The sequence below is a fragment of the Acipenser ruthenus genome, chromosome 1 (assembly GCF_902713425.1).
Source record: "Acipenser ruthenus chromosome 1, fAciRut3.2 maternal haplotype, whole genome shotgun sequence".
NCBI lineage: Eukaryota > Metazoa > Chordata > Actinopteri > Acipenseriformes > Acipenseridae > Acipenser > Acipenser ruthenus.
In genome coordinates, this window is record NC_081189.1 from 11,729,350 (window position 1) to 11,743,749 (window position 14,400).

General features: G+C 38.2%; 2 protein-coding genes across 5 annotated transcripts; both read right to left on the bottom strand.

Annotated features, from left to right (window-relative positions):
• Positions 1-1,645: 1,645 nt before the first annotated feature.
• Positions 1,646-11,879, bottom strand: LOC117403817 (molybdopterin synthase catalytic subunit-like). The gene is made up of 5 exons (XM_059000259.1): positions 11,804-11,879; positions 11,036-11,170; positions 2,794-2,947; positions 2,264-2,387; positions 1,646-1,876 (listed from the first exon to the last, which is right to left on the bottom strand). Exons 1-5 carry the CDS (start codon positions 11,844-11,846, stop codon positions 1,802-1,804), a joined length of 531 nt encoding a protein of 176 aa, XP_058856242.1. The 5' UTR covers positions 11,847-11,879; the 3' UTR covers positions 1,646-1,801.
• On the bottom strand, positions 7,604-14,216 carry LOC117963132 (molybdopterin synthase sulfur carrier subunit). Of its 4 annotated transcripts, XM_059000442.1 has the most exons (8): positions 14,116-14,216; positions 13,370-13,491; positions 12,384-12,530; positions 11,804-11,880; positions 11,036-11,170; positions 10,152-10,322; positions 8,919-8,999; positions 7,604-7,711 (listed from the first exon to the last, which is right to left on the bottom strand). In XM_059000442.1, the coding sequence occupies exons 1-3, from the start codon at positions 14,125-14,127 to the stop codon at positions 12,404-12,406; spliced, it is 261 nt and encodes an 86-aa protein (XP_058856425.1). In that variant the 5' UTR covers positions 14,128-14,216; the 3' UTR covers positions 7,604-7,711; positions 8,919-8,999; positions 10,152-10,322; positions 11,036-11,170; positions 11,804-11,880; positions 12,384-12,403. The 4 variants fall into 4 exon arrangements, with proteins under 4 accessions (XP_058856425.1, XP_058856483.1, XP_058856322.1 ...); XM_059000500.1 differs by lacking the exon at positions 10,152-10,322; XM_059000339.1 differs by having other exon boundaries at positions 7,604-8,999.
• Positions 14,217-14,400: the final 184 nt, after the last annotated feature.

The window sequence follows — 14,400 nt, forward strand, 5'->3', positions numbered from 1 at the left end:
GTCGGCTGACGGTGTTGTGTTCGTCTTCACCCTCCCGAGTCAGCGCAGTAGGGGGTGGGACAAAGGCAGTGCTGCATTGTTTTGATTTGGGTTGATAAAATCTGGTTTTAAACATTGGAGGTAAAATACCAGAAATGGACGACAAAGCAAAAAAAGCAAAGTATATTTTGGCTGATGATCGTGTCAAGATATTTCCTAAAGAAACTGTACAAGCAGATGGAGGTAATTGTTTTGCACATCTTGTAATGTGTCTTTGGAGAAAATACGATCAAATCGCTATTTAGCTTCAGAATCACACATTAAAAACGAAAGGCTACTACAGGGTGTGCTGAACAGAATGTAAAATAAACAGCTTTCAGAAAACAAACTGGAAAGTCAGCGCAGACAAAAAGTATTCCTGTCGGTTGTAGCCAAGTTAAATCAATACTACAGATACGATCTAGTACAGCCACCTCGCTTCAAACAACCTGCTGCTTAATTTTTAAAACACAGTTAGAATTTTAGACCCGAATAGGCACATTTTCTTTGTTTTGACTCGGTACTGATAAAATTAATTATTGAATGGGACAAATAACATGACAACGAAAGAGCTGCATATATTACCTCTATGAAAGCATGCAGATGCCCTTGGGTAACTGAGTTTTGGGACTGTTTCTAATCAATTTCCACATATGTATAACTTGGCAAAGCTTTGCCTTGCACGTCCAACCAATTCAGTGGATGCACAACGTGCAGTCTCAATGTATGGGCAAGTCCACACCAGACAGAGAATGTTTGCAGCAACTACTAGGGGATGTTGCATGCTTGCCTTTAACAAATTACAGCACTGTGTTTTAATAAGGAAGCAAGTACCACTATTTTTAGGCTTTTATAGTGCTTGAAATATTGTCTACTTGGGTTTATTTAATGTTTAAACAGGTCCGCAAATTTTATTCCATTACTTACCACCATCAAATATATCATCCTTATTTAATTACACAGCTTTGATCCATCATTCCATCTACCATCAAAAATACTGACTTCCAAAAATTAGATAGATTTTTTTTTTTTTTTTAATTAAGTTCAATTAAAATAAAAGATAAAGATGGACACATGTCTGCAGCACTGGCAGTGCATGACAAAAACAATTCAGCCCGCAGTGCAAAAACACTGATCTCACGATTCAGATACAAAGTGATTCCAAACAATTCAGCCCGCAGTGCAAAAACATTGATCTCACAATTCAAATACAAAGTGATTCTAATTCCAATCTCAAAGAAGATAAATGCAGCTCACAGAAGCCTGGTTACTCATGGATCTGCTATATTAATGGTGGCAAACAAAATTGAGCAAACAAAACAGTGGTGTCCATAATCGCTACAAAGTTGTTGTTATTGTTGTAATTCAATGAACTGCACGTATTTAGAGACGAAAGGTCAGCGTATTGCACTCTGAGAAATGACACTGAAAACAACTGAATTTAAGAAGTAGCAAAGCACGTCTGGCTTGAGTGATGTCTCACTGAACTGGGGTTGAAGCAGCCTCTGCTTTCCTAGTGCAGTGTTCCAGTATTATTTCTGTTTCCTTGTGCAGTGTTCCAGTATTATTTCTGTTCCCTCTGCTTCCTCGTGCAGTGTTCCAGTATTATTTCTGTTTCATTGTGCAGTGTTCCAGTATTATTTCTGTTTCATTGTGCAGTGTTCCAGTATTATTTCTGTTCCCTCTGCTTCCTCGTGCAGTGTTCCAGTATTATTTCTGTTTCATTGTGCAGTGTTCCAGTATTATTTCTGTTCCCTCTGCTTCCTCGTGCAGTGTTCCAGTATTATTTCTCTCTGCTCCCTGCCCACCTGCACTCCTTGTTTTCCTTCCAAGAACAGTCCTCAGTTTCATAAATTTCCTAAGGTGGAAAGATTATTCAATATGAAAAAAACATTTTTAAATTAATGAAATAATGCATATTGTGTATTCAGTCCCAAGTAAAATATATAATATAGTATAAATGTAAATAAAATCACAAGTTAACTTAAAATCAGACCACATTTCTAAAGACCTGTGAAAAGAAACAAACAGACAGCCATGATTCTGAACTGATATATGACTTGTCACATCAAAAGCTCTTTTAGCATGACTCAATTCAGGGATATTCCCCAGTTTTCTATTATTACTGTGTTAGGAATATGCTGTCCGAGTGTATCCCACAAATGTTCATTTCAACAGATGTTGGTGTGGGGTGGGGTGAATATTTGAAGTGTAGCCATTCTAGTTGTGTTTAACAAACACTTACTTTCTTCCATATTGGAACAGTTGCTTTTAGTGTATCTATGCAGTATTTTACTGCTTCAAGAGATTCACTTCTGTGAGGCGAGGAAATGGCTATTATGACACTTGCTTCAGATACCGGGACCACCCTGTGAAATTAAAAGAGATGTAAAAACATATTTATCAGATTCTATTTAGTGCCATACTTTGCCTTGTAGGATAAAAATGTATTGGAAATATCATCTGACAGTAAAACGGTATTGGAAATATCATCCGACAGTACAATGCATTGGAAATACAGCCTGGTCTGAGTGACATCAACACGTCGTGGGTTATGTTACAGGGGGCTGGTTCCATTGGAAGTCATGTAGTGCCTGGAGATTGCATAATATTACACAATATGTTCCTATTATAAACTGTACATCTCTCTAAACAACTTGAAATAACAACTGCTCTCCTGAGCAATGATCACTTACAGCAAACTGTAGCCTTTAAACAGTATACATTACTTTGCCAGTAATTACAATGTAAATGTCATGCAGCTGTACAGCTTACCCTAGTCTGTGATGAATGGCAATGTGTTTTACTGATGGCCATTTCCGCCTCACGTCCCAGCAGATCTTCTTCATCTCCGACTGAGCCATTGGGATGTAGGCTTCATATTCCAACTCAACAACCTTTTTCCCTTCAAAACTGTTTCTTGTTATTCCTGAAATGTAAACAAAAAACATTTCTTTTTTTTCTTTTTTTAATTTAGGTCGTTGCCAATTAGTTTTTATTATTTTCTCCCCAATTTGAAATGCCCAATTATTTTTAGGCTCAGCTCACCGCTACCGCCCCTGCGCTGACTCGGGAGGGGCGAGGATGAACACACGCTATCCTCCGAAGCGTGTGCCGTCAGCCGCCCGCTTTTTTACACTCTGCAGACTCACCGAGGACACCCTGGCCGACCTAACCCTCCCTCCCCCCGGACGACGCTCAGCCAATTGAGCGCCGCCCCCTGGGAGCTCCCGTCCACGGTCAAACCGGCGACGAACAAAAAACATTTCTAACCAAAGACATGTACACAAAAATATATGGTTTAATGTACACAACAATACATGTTTTAATCCATGTATTCTAAAATACAAACCCAGCACAAGACAGGGTGTACCTGCAATACAATGCAGCACTGCATGGTACACACAGAGTTTGAGTGCTGCTAGTTTAAGAATGAACCTATTCTTGAGGTTTTGCACACCCACATGTAATCATTTCAGTGAAGGTCAAAGTAATAGTGTTAGAAACCTTACAAATTGAACACATATTCTGTGACAGGAAATCGTTTTTTATTTCACTGCTCTGCATAGTAATTTGTTTCTCATTTTACTTTTACAGCATATTATTGAAGCTGGCTGGATTAACCCTTTGTATACTGTATGTTTTAACCGTCAAGTTCAGATTGATTGACTACTAGACCCGGACGAGCATAGATGGAGCAAACAGCTGTCTGCTCTCATTCGTACATCTTATCTTCTTATGATTAAGCGCAGCACAGAAACTAGAACCAGGGACAGTTAGAAATCAGGTGAAGACAGACTAAGGCAGAGGGTAGGAGACAGTTCTTTACACAGGGTGTGGTGATGATAAACAGTGGCTTCCGAGTATCACTGGAATCCTTCAATACCTCCAGGATCACAGATATTGACCAGGGTGTGGTGAGGAAATGCAATGGATTCCGACTGTCACTGGTATCCTTCAATACCTCCAGGATCATCAACATTGACATGGTTTTGACATCAACCACCTACTTGGAACCGGTCCAGCTCTGATGGGCAGAATAGCCTCTTCTCATTCATACATTGTCCTGCGTTCATTCAAGTGGCAATAGCAAAGTTGCTGTTGGAAGTCCTTATAATTTATCTGTTTAGTTTTCACTCTGAATTGTATGAAGCACATTTCTCCTAACACAATACAAAAGATTCACTCTCTGTGCCACATGTATTAGTATCCCACATGACTCCACTTCAGCAAAGGGAGTTTCATGTTTCAGACAGGGTCCTAATAACTGTTGCACAGGAAGTGAACCTACAGTGCAGATTTACAGAATGACAAGGGACTTGCATGAAACAGGTTATTTCTACCCATTTTCAACTTGCAGATGATGTATTTATGATGGGTTATTAGGGGTGTGCCGTTCACGCGGTGCACTGTGAAATTTTTCTTGACGATATGGTTATCAATCCTTTTTTTTTTTACATATATAAAAAGTAAAATGTCGTCCGCTAACAAACATGAGCATGATGCATTAATTTGTTATGTTTTAATAAACTGAAAGGCGAGAAGGATGGCAACAAATCCACTAATGACAACAAAAACAACTTCATTAAATACAAATGCTTGTAAGCGCACATAGGTGCTGTATTAAATACCAGCAGATTACGGTAACCCCAGTTTCAGGCAACAAACATGTTTGAATGTTGTGTAAACATTTATTATCATAAATAGCAGAAACAACTCACTGCAATTTAAACTTGTTTTTACTGAAATACAGTAACATGTAGGGATGGGAATTTTAAACATTTAAAAACATATCAACTCCAAAGTGTTTAAATGACATCTAAATCAGTCATGTGACAAATTTCACCAAACGCATATTTTTAATGTATTCATTTTAGTAATTTATTATTATATACAGCCAGTCAGTCGCGTATCCGACTGCTGTGGTGCCACAGTAAGGGCAGATATTATAAAAAGGAAGGGGGTTGGCAATGGTCTCCAAGTAGCTTTTCTAATTGGTGCAACAGAAAGATGGACACGGGGATGGGTTTTATTATTATTATTATTATTATTATTATTATTAATTTCTTAGCAGACGCCCTTATCCAGGGCGACTTACAATTGTTACAAGATATCACATTATACATTATTTCACATACAATTACCCATTTATACAGTTGGGTTTTTACTGGAGCAATCTAGGTAAAGTACCTTGCTCAAGGGTACAACAACAGTGTCACCCACTGGGGATTGAACCCACAACCCTCCGGTCAAGAGTCCAGAGCTCTAACCACTACTCCACACACTGCTGTTTTATTCTTGGTCAATCTGGCGCTTCATTGGTGCACTCTGTTTTTCATGCTGTAGTGGGTGTGGTATGGTATCAACTCCACAGTGTAATAAAGTTAATTAATGACAAACGTTTTTTTTTCCTGAAGTCTGTTATACATTTTTAATAAAATGGCCTCTCTAAACAAAGGAACGAAACAAAGCCATGTTTGGAAGTATTTTGAGGAACCGGACGAGAAAACCGTGGTTTGTAAATAACTGTCAAACAAAATTGCCGTACCACAAAAACACGTTCAATGCTTCACCATTTGAAATGAAAACATTCAGAATTACTGTGGATGGAGTTACTGATGGCAGTAAAAAGCAAACATCGTAATAAACAGAACGCTCCGGGTGGCGACTGACATTTATTTAGCCCTTACATCCCCGTGAACAAGGTTAATATGATTTTAAAAGGACGTGTTTTTTTTTTTGGAATATTAATTCAGAGAATGCATATGTGTAAATAAATTATGTATAGGCTTTAATTTACCAGCACACTTTTACACAAATCTTGTGTTTAAAAAAAAAAAAAAGGGATATTTAAAACACACACACACACACACACACTAAGCGTCAAAAAAAACTTCACTTATATATTTGGATAGAATTCACAAGATGTGGTCGAAAAATGACAAACTGTTTTAGAGCAGGTGCAGTGACTTTTTATTGTGCCGATTATCTGAAATTATCTGTCGATCTTGGGCAGGTGTTGCGACTCTTGGTCTCCCAGTTCGTGGCCTGTCATTGACAGTGTGTCTGGTTACACCGTCTGGCCAGGTTTGAAATTGCTGTCTGTGAGCACCCAAAACAGCAAGCCACAGTACGCTGCCCTAGTCCAGCCTCCAATATGGCGAGTGCACGAAGGCGCTGCTCTCTTGACAGACGTGGCATATTGGTTTTTTTTCTGCGATTTTCTTATTGCTTTTATTCAAGCTTGCACATCAACAGCTGAAATCACGCTATATCCAGTGTCCAATCAACTGTCTCACTAATTAGGTGATTAAGTGCATATGCTTCAGTCATATAATTTATATATATATATATATATATATATATTGTGTATTATTTTTTTTTTATATAAAGTTTGTAGTTAAGTCTTTGCGATGTTAAAACATTATTTGCTTATTTAGGCGTTCTTTGCTTAGAAAATACTAACCAGTATACATCAGAATGTAATATAAAGTGTGTGTGTGTGTGTGTGTGTGTAGATACGGTTTTAAATGCCGACACCTGCATAGCAGCAGTGTGGAGTAGTGGTTAGGGGCTCTGGACTCTTGACCGGAGGGTCGTGGGTTCAATCCCAGGTGGAGGACACTGCTGCTGTACCCTTGAGCAAGGTACTTTACCTAGATTGCTGCAGTAAAAACCCAACTGTATAAATGGGTAATTGTGTGTAAAAAATAATGTAATTGTATGTAAAAATGAGATATCTTGTAACAATTGTAAGTCGCCCTGGATAAGGGTGTTTGCTAAGAAATAAATAATAATAGCATTTAAACATTCATGAAAACGTACCAAAAGCACATCCCTAGTAACATGTAATCGTAACAGCTGTCTGTGTTACATGCTGTCAGATCAGGACTTCACTGACACTGAACATGGGAGCTGCAGCATGCTATTCCCATGTTACACTGTACACAATCAGAGGCGCCGTCACCAATTCCAGACACAACACTTGCAAAGCATTTAAAATATAAACATGCTGATTTCATTGCAGTCATCAGCTGCACAGATTAACCATTCAGCAGAATGTGGCAACAAACAAGTGAGCACAGACATTAAGTTACTGTTTTGGTATCACTTCAGTGTCTTAACAAGTTGTTTTATTTTAAGCATTTGAATATGATAGCAAACAAGTTGCTCCTGAAGTGGAACCCAGCAATTGGCTCCTAAGACAAAAACTGTGAGTCATGATTTGTAATTTTGTTGTAAAGAAATGTATTTTAAAAGAATACAGGAAACAAAAACAAAACAGGCCATGAAACTTATTTGACAAAACAAATGAGATTTTTATGTTTCATGCTTCATTTACTGTATCGTGACCCGTATCGTATCGTGATCCATATCATAGCATGACCCTCGTATCGTGAAGACGCTGCCGATACCCAGCCCTACGGTTACCACAAAGGAATCAAAATAAGTTTGTAACAAGGAAGGGTTAAACAGTGCAGCAGACGTAATATTCTAGAACAAGATCACTTCTGCTGATCAAAGCATCAAAAGCTAATTGGTTTCTTAGCAGCAAATCCAGCAGCAACAACCATGTCCTCCGATATTAATAATAATAAAATATTCATGCGTGAAATGAGTGTCATCTGGAAAGTTTCAGGTTCACATGTTTCAGGACCCATAACGGATGAGGACTTCCTGACCATCAGGCTCACTGCAAACAGCAAGTAACAAGGTAAGCCTCAATATGTATTTAATATACAAGCATGCTTCAGAGAAATAATACCGCAGCCTTCAATATGTATTTAATATACAAGCACGCTTCGGAGAAATAATACCGCAGCCTTCAATATGTATTTAATATACAAGCACGCTTCGAAGAAATAATATTGCAGACTGTTTAGTTGTCTAGGACTGTAATTCCATTGTAACAAAGTGTGTATGATGATTCAATGGAAATCTGTAACAGCTGCATCTACTAAACTGTAGCAAACATTTTGTTTTGTTTCTATTTTTTACAAATATGTGCTTCTTGAATTATGAAAATAGCAGAAATAATGACATTAGGGGTTCAGTTTAAATACACTGTAAACTGGGAAAATCTAAATATCAATTCATGCAATAAACAGTGAATATGTAGCAATTCAGCAATTTAAAATCAAAATCAAAATACATCCATATGCAAACTTTTTACTGAATGTTCCCATATGCCATTTCGCTCAAACTAGTTTAAGGTTTTACAATAAACCTGAATGCATAACCAAATGCAAAAGGAGACATGATCACAGGCTACATTTGTTTTATTACATTTCTGAATGCACTTCTCGAATCAGATAAAGCATTCTCTGGATTATTCCAGTGTAATAGATGTTGGTATTCTGGACTTCATTCATAAACACAATGTTCACCAGTTTGAATCCGATTGTTTTTGCCAGCATCCAGAAATGACTTGCAGTTACAACAAGCGGTGGGGCATTTTAAACAGGACCAGCTGTTGTAATGTAGAACTGCATTGCTTTTATTGACATGCTGTTTCATTATTTTGTGTTGTATATTGCTATACGTTCAATGTTAATTGCATCACATCTTGTGAATTTGGTATTATTTTAATTTATCAGTACTGCAGCATTGACACAGAGACACTTCCTTATTTGGTCACATTGTTATGTATCATTAGACACGACTGAATTCCACTCTTTAGTACTTTCAGCCTTCTGTCATGTTGAGCACAGTGAGAACTGCAGTTTAGCGGAGGAACAGTCTTACTATCTCCACTCAGTACAGATGAGCATGACTCAGGCTGTCGTGCAGAGTACGCTGTGAAAACCAGGAGCTATATTTATCAACCGTACATACACACAAATTTCATTCCAAATTGTGCATACGCACAGCCTAATAAAGTATGAGATTTATCAACATACAACTTTGCATGTAAATATTCGTAGTCTCACGCACGCTCTGGACCAGGAGTAGAACTGTTTCCTTCTGTTAGAATGATGGTACTGCAAGAAAAATAATCAAACCCCTATTATTCAGGATAAAGATACACTATCACTACATAATGAACAACAATTGTGTGTGTATAGCTGAAATTTGGCATGTGTGTATATATATATATATATATATTATATATATATATATACACACATACACACACACACACACAATTAGCCTAATACTCTAATTATTATCCACACAGTGGTATCAATATTGATTATCACCACCATGACTATCACAAACTAAATAGAAAACAATGTTGTTGTTGTTAGCCCTGTCTCTTGTGCATTGTGAATTGCAAAATAATAAGTAGAAACAGACTTGCAAACCTATTAATACGTAAACATTTTCACTATAAATTCACAGAACAATTGTAAAACACTAGAAAATGGCTGATCTCGCCCTTTTGGAAGACCTTGCTAATGCCGCTTTTCGTCGAGAGAGTGTTTAGGGGTCGTTATGATGTCTTTGCACAAACACTTTTTGCAAGCTACCACTTTCCCAAGGAAGTCCTATTGGAATTGTGCGATATGTTGGGACCTAGGCTACACAGACCAACCCAGCGCACTCATCCCATTCCTGCACACATACAAGTCCTGTCTACTCTTGGCTGTTTGGCCACTAGTACCTTTCAAAGACAGATCAGAGACATAAGTGGCATTTCACAAGCCTCTTTAGTGCACTGATGCCAGTGGTTTTGGACACCATCATTGCCCTTTGTCCTCAGTACATTGTTTCCTTATACTGACGGACAGCAGATTGAAATAAAAAGGGATTTTCATTTAATTGCTGGGTATCCCAATACCGTTGATGCTATAGACTGCACCCAAACAGCAATTAAAGCACAGGCATTTAGTGAATTTAATTTCATGAACAGGGGAGAGTACCACTCAATGTGCAGGTTATATGTGATGCCCGACTCTGTCTACTAAATGCTTTGGCTAAATGGCCAGGCAGAACCCATGATTCATTTATTCTTCACAACAGCAGTGTGGGCACTCTGAGAAAACTGAGCCATGACTGATGGTACATTTACCATATAAGGTGTTTTAAATGCAAATTTCCAAATGCAAAAAATTTAGTGACACTGAGATTTACTAACATGTATTACTTAGAAACGTGCCTTACGTACAAATAATAAGTATGTTTTTACTCACGATTGAGCCCCAGAAATGGCAGCTTCTCATATTAAAAGGCACTGAAGCCAGTCTGTTTTGTAATTTCATGAAGTCAAAAACAGTCATTTTTTTTATTTCACTTTGAAGTCTTGTCTGACTGCTCTTTGTGAACCCCAAAAAGTGTCAACGAAGGTACTTTGTGGGGCGAGACTGAAAAGTAAAGTGATAAAAGTATTGGTTTCAAGAGAAAGATTTAAGACTTTCTGACTGCAAAACAAGTCAGAGTTCTGAGATTCACCCAAATGAATGATCCTGGATTTGTAACCACTGGCAAGTTAATTGTATTGAATTATTCAAACTCCTGCAACCGCATCCAATTTGTACATGAAACACAATAGCCAAACAAGAGAAGTTGTAAATAATAAATATGATCACTACACTACAGAATAAAACCTGACTATTAGCAGATTTAAGATTTAAGTAAACATTTTCAAATTAAAACTGTATTTAAATAAATAAAATGAATGAAGAATACTGGTACAGTCCACATACAAAAAGACTGCAAGGGGAGAGAAATCGTATGCTATTAAAAACTGAAGTCAGCTTTAATCCCATTAAAAGAACTACTACAATGTGTTGTACATGTGAATGATGTTGTAATATACTAATTAGAAGTGATGTGGTACAGACAAACATTCACAAAGTCTGTATGCAGAGAGACCTCAAAAGTGGTACAATCTTGAACTAAAACTCAGAATGCTATGTTATTGCATTCAGAGGCTAGATAAGAAAGATGAGATAGGACACACCAGTTATAAAGAGTGCATCCTTCTTTCAGACTAGCAACATTTAAAAGAGAACACTTACTTAATACATTGTCACTTACAGTAACCTTTACCAAACGATACGTTCTGCCAACTTACCAATAAACAGAGAGACTGCCCCACAAGAAGGGCACACCACCGACGCAGAAACCTCCTCTGTGGAGAGCTTGCCGTGGGTCAGTTTAACAATGTCATTGGCAGCAATTTCACAGCTGCTCATATCAGCGTTTTCAACTGAAACAAACAAAACAAAATTCTTTGGACAAGTCTGCCATCACAGCAGTAAAATCTATTTGCACGAACCCTTCTCAGCACTGTACTTCAAAAGGGCCCATTTCCTTGTTGAGGTGTATTCAATGCAGGAATCTGACTGGTAAATTGCACACACACACCTTGTTTAATACTGTGACATTGAGAGTCTGAAGCAGACATTACCCAGGGAAAGAGGGCAGGGTAGTTCTACTGTGCAACACACCAATATCACTGCATGAAAGGTAGCATATTCATGCTACAGCAGAGAGGGTAGTTTAATGTTTATTTATATATTTAAAAAAGCGTTTTTTTTTAAATACATTTGAGCGACTCATCACAAGGAGGAACCTGACAATTTGGACAACCAGATCCAACCTGTCAGAACTTTAAACCCTGTTTCTCGTGCTCCTCATTGCAAAAATTAAAAAGTTAGCATCATTTTATTTGTGGGATACACATGTCCCTTGTACCTTAAAGGGTAGGAATACAACTAATAAACTAACTGCATTAATCTTATCTGCCGTGTGCTTGAATGTGATAGAGCTCTCGAAAGAACCGTTGTTAAATTATACTTGGTAACACACTGGGTTACAGTGACCATGTCTGCATGCTTACCTTCAAGCCCTGCACTTCCGATGTCATTTGCTGGCTGCGACATGCTTTTAATCCAAAGACTGCTGAGGTTAAATGACCTAGAACAAGAAATAGTAAGAGAAACAGAAAAGACATTCAAACTGAGGGTTTTCCTTACCCAACTATGGTACCACATATCCGTTTTTTTTTTTTTTTTAATTACAATCCATGTCTACTAGAACAGTTTTCAGAATTACATGCGATATCTACATGTATACCCAGTAAACAGGAGAAAAAATCTAATCAAAACAATGCACTTTGCAAGACTAAATGAAGCTTTGCGGGTCTGTTTGACCACTTAGAAACCAACACTAACACTGTGCACTCCTTCAGCAGACACGTGCCCACAATGTGCTTGATTAATGGTGTGTTCATCCTTCTAGGCAGAGCACCATGGCTCCGTATACAAAGAAATCCCATGTCGGGCAGCGCAGGACAGGGAAGCCTGTCCATCAAGCCTCGACGGACTCAGACGACCTCGCCAAAATCAAGGAATCGATTCGGAACTTCAACACGAAGCCTCCTGCTCCGAAGATTCCTTTTGAAGGAAAGCTAGACATACCCATATATGTACGCAAAGAGCTAGCCCCCGCTGAGGGGGGGGATAACTCCAACCTCGTCACCTGGATGGAGAATCAGAAGCTCATCACCCAGGGAGACGTATTCCTGACGGACCGCCAGGACCACCTGGTCCCGTATGGCAGCGAGTCTGAAGGGACGGTAAGAACGAGACACACACAGCAGGATGAGAAACCGAGAGGCTTTAGAGAAGCACATGGGTCCTGGTTACCTTCTTTTAACCCATCAAGTGCCATTGTCCTCATTCGTCAGGAGCATTTTTAACAGGCATCTACCCATTATTTTAATTCTTTGACTACATTGTTATGATATTTACTTAATTTGTGTTAACCGTTAAAGTTATAAACATAGTCTATCAAATTATACACACACAACTTTGGTACTTAATGGGTTAAGTTATTTGTATATACATTTTTGTTTTAATTTAACAAGTAAAACATTCTTATACACTGCAGACTGGCCGGTTCTATAGAACATGTTCAGTTTTAATTTCTCGAACATGTCTGCTGCAGTGGGAAACAAGCAACGCAGGGCTTCTCAAACTCGTTCCTGGGGAACCCCTGTGGCTGCTGGTTTTCATTCCAAATGAGCTCTCTCTTACTTAAACAGACCCTTAATTGAACTAATAAATTGCTTAATTAGACCTTTTTACTTGTTTCCGGTCAGAAACAGTCAAATTGTTAAATCATCCTGGTTTTACTATTTACTGTAACAGTACTATTATACACAAAAGGTTTAAATGATTTTTAAAATTCCTTTATTTCAGGACGTTTCAGACAAAAGCTCTTTTTTCAGCAGAGTAGAAAGAAAAGTAAACAGTGTCATTTAATTTTTAAATGAGGATTGTGTTATATACTTATTTAAATGCTTAAGAGTTGCAACACCTTCAGTGAATTTAATAACTAAACATCCCGGTTTTTCACTCTAGAAATCTGGTAACCCTAGTCTTGATAAGCATGCTTGTTTTACCTGGGATGTTTTGTGACCAGCTCTTGCCAGAGCTGCAGGGATGTCAGTTGATGAGAAACAGTGATATTCTCTGATCTAACTTCTGCTAGTTCAGCACTTTTAGCAAAATACAGCACCACAACCTGTAACAAAGAATGAGAGATAGATAGATAGAGATACACACACAAACACACATTATATATAATCTCTACACACACACACACGACAAAATTTTTTAAATGGTAACCAAAGAGAAATGAAACCCACATTTCATATGAGAAGCTCACATTCAGACTGGCACACTGACAAATGCTGCATTCATTCAGGGACGTGGGCCCCCGCATGATACATATTATTAGAATATGAGATTGCCACAGTGGTGCTGCGTGTTACTCAAAGTTAGGCTGCTGTCGATTGATGTTTGGTAAGAATGTGACAGTAGCGTATAGGCCAACAACTACCATTACATTACGAACTGTTCCTCAAATACTTAAATAAAGGTTAACTTAGCAATACAAAGAGTAACACGAGACCTGAAAAACTACAGCTCACCATGTCAATAGCTCAAGATTGCATTTTGTAATTCAATAGCATGCACTAGGGCTGAATAACATCAACACTGCATTTCACATTCATTTGAGTTTTATACAAACAACACAACCACGCTAGTCTCAAGCTAGGTACAGATCTACCAATAACACTGTATAAACATTACCCCTAGTATGACTGTAATTATTATTATTAATATTAATTTGCCGTCTAAATACCTCGGTAGTCATTAATAAGATTATATGCTCCAAGAGTGTATAACTGCAAGCCGGAACCGTGCTCTATGACAGAACCGTCTTTGGATGAGGCCTTGCGCGCGCAGCTTTATAAAACGTCATCACTGTAGGCGTTGACCCCTATCACGTGACAATTGACACAGAAGGCGTACACCCCCTATCACGTGATAATTGGAAAATTAACAAGTACCACCTTGTGCCAAATGCAGTGCCAACAAAGTCAGCCCCTTTGGTCACTTTTTTTTTAAGTAACAAAAACGCTTATTA

Coding starts and splice junctions, on each gene's coding strand:
- LOC117963132 (XM_059000500.1), bottom strand. Junction 12,531..13,369: donor CTGGTCACAAAACATCCCAG/GTAAAACAAGCA, acceptor CCGTCCCTTCAG/ACTCGCTGCCATACGGGACC.
- LOC117403817 (XM_059000259.1), bottom strand. CDS start 11,846: ATGTCGCAGCCAGCAAATGACATCGGAAGTGCAGGGCTTGAAG. Junction 2,948..11,035: donor GGCAGTCTCTCTGTTTATTG/GTAAGTTGGCAG, acceptor TTTACATTTCAG/GAATAACAAGAAACAGTTTT. Junction 2,388..2,793: donor GCCATTCATCACAGACTAGG/GTAAGCTGTACA, acceptor TTAATTTCACAG/GGTGGTCCCGGTATCTGAAG.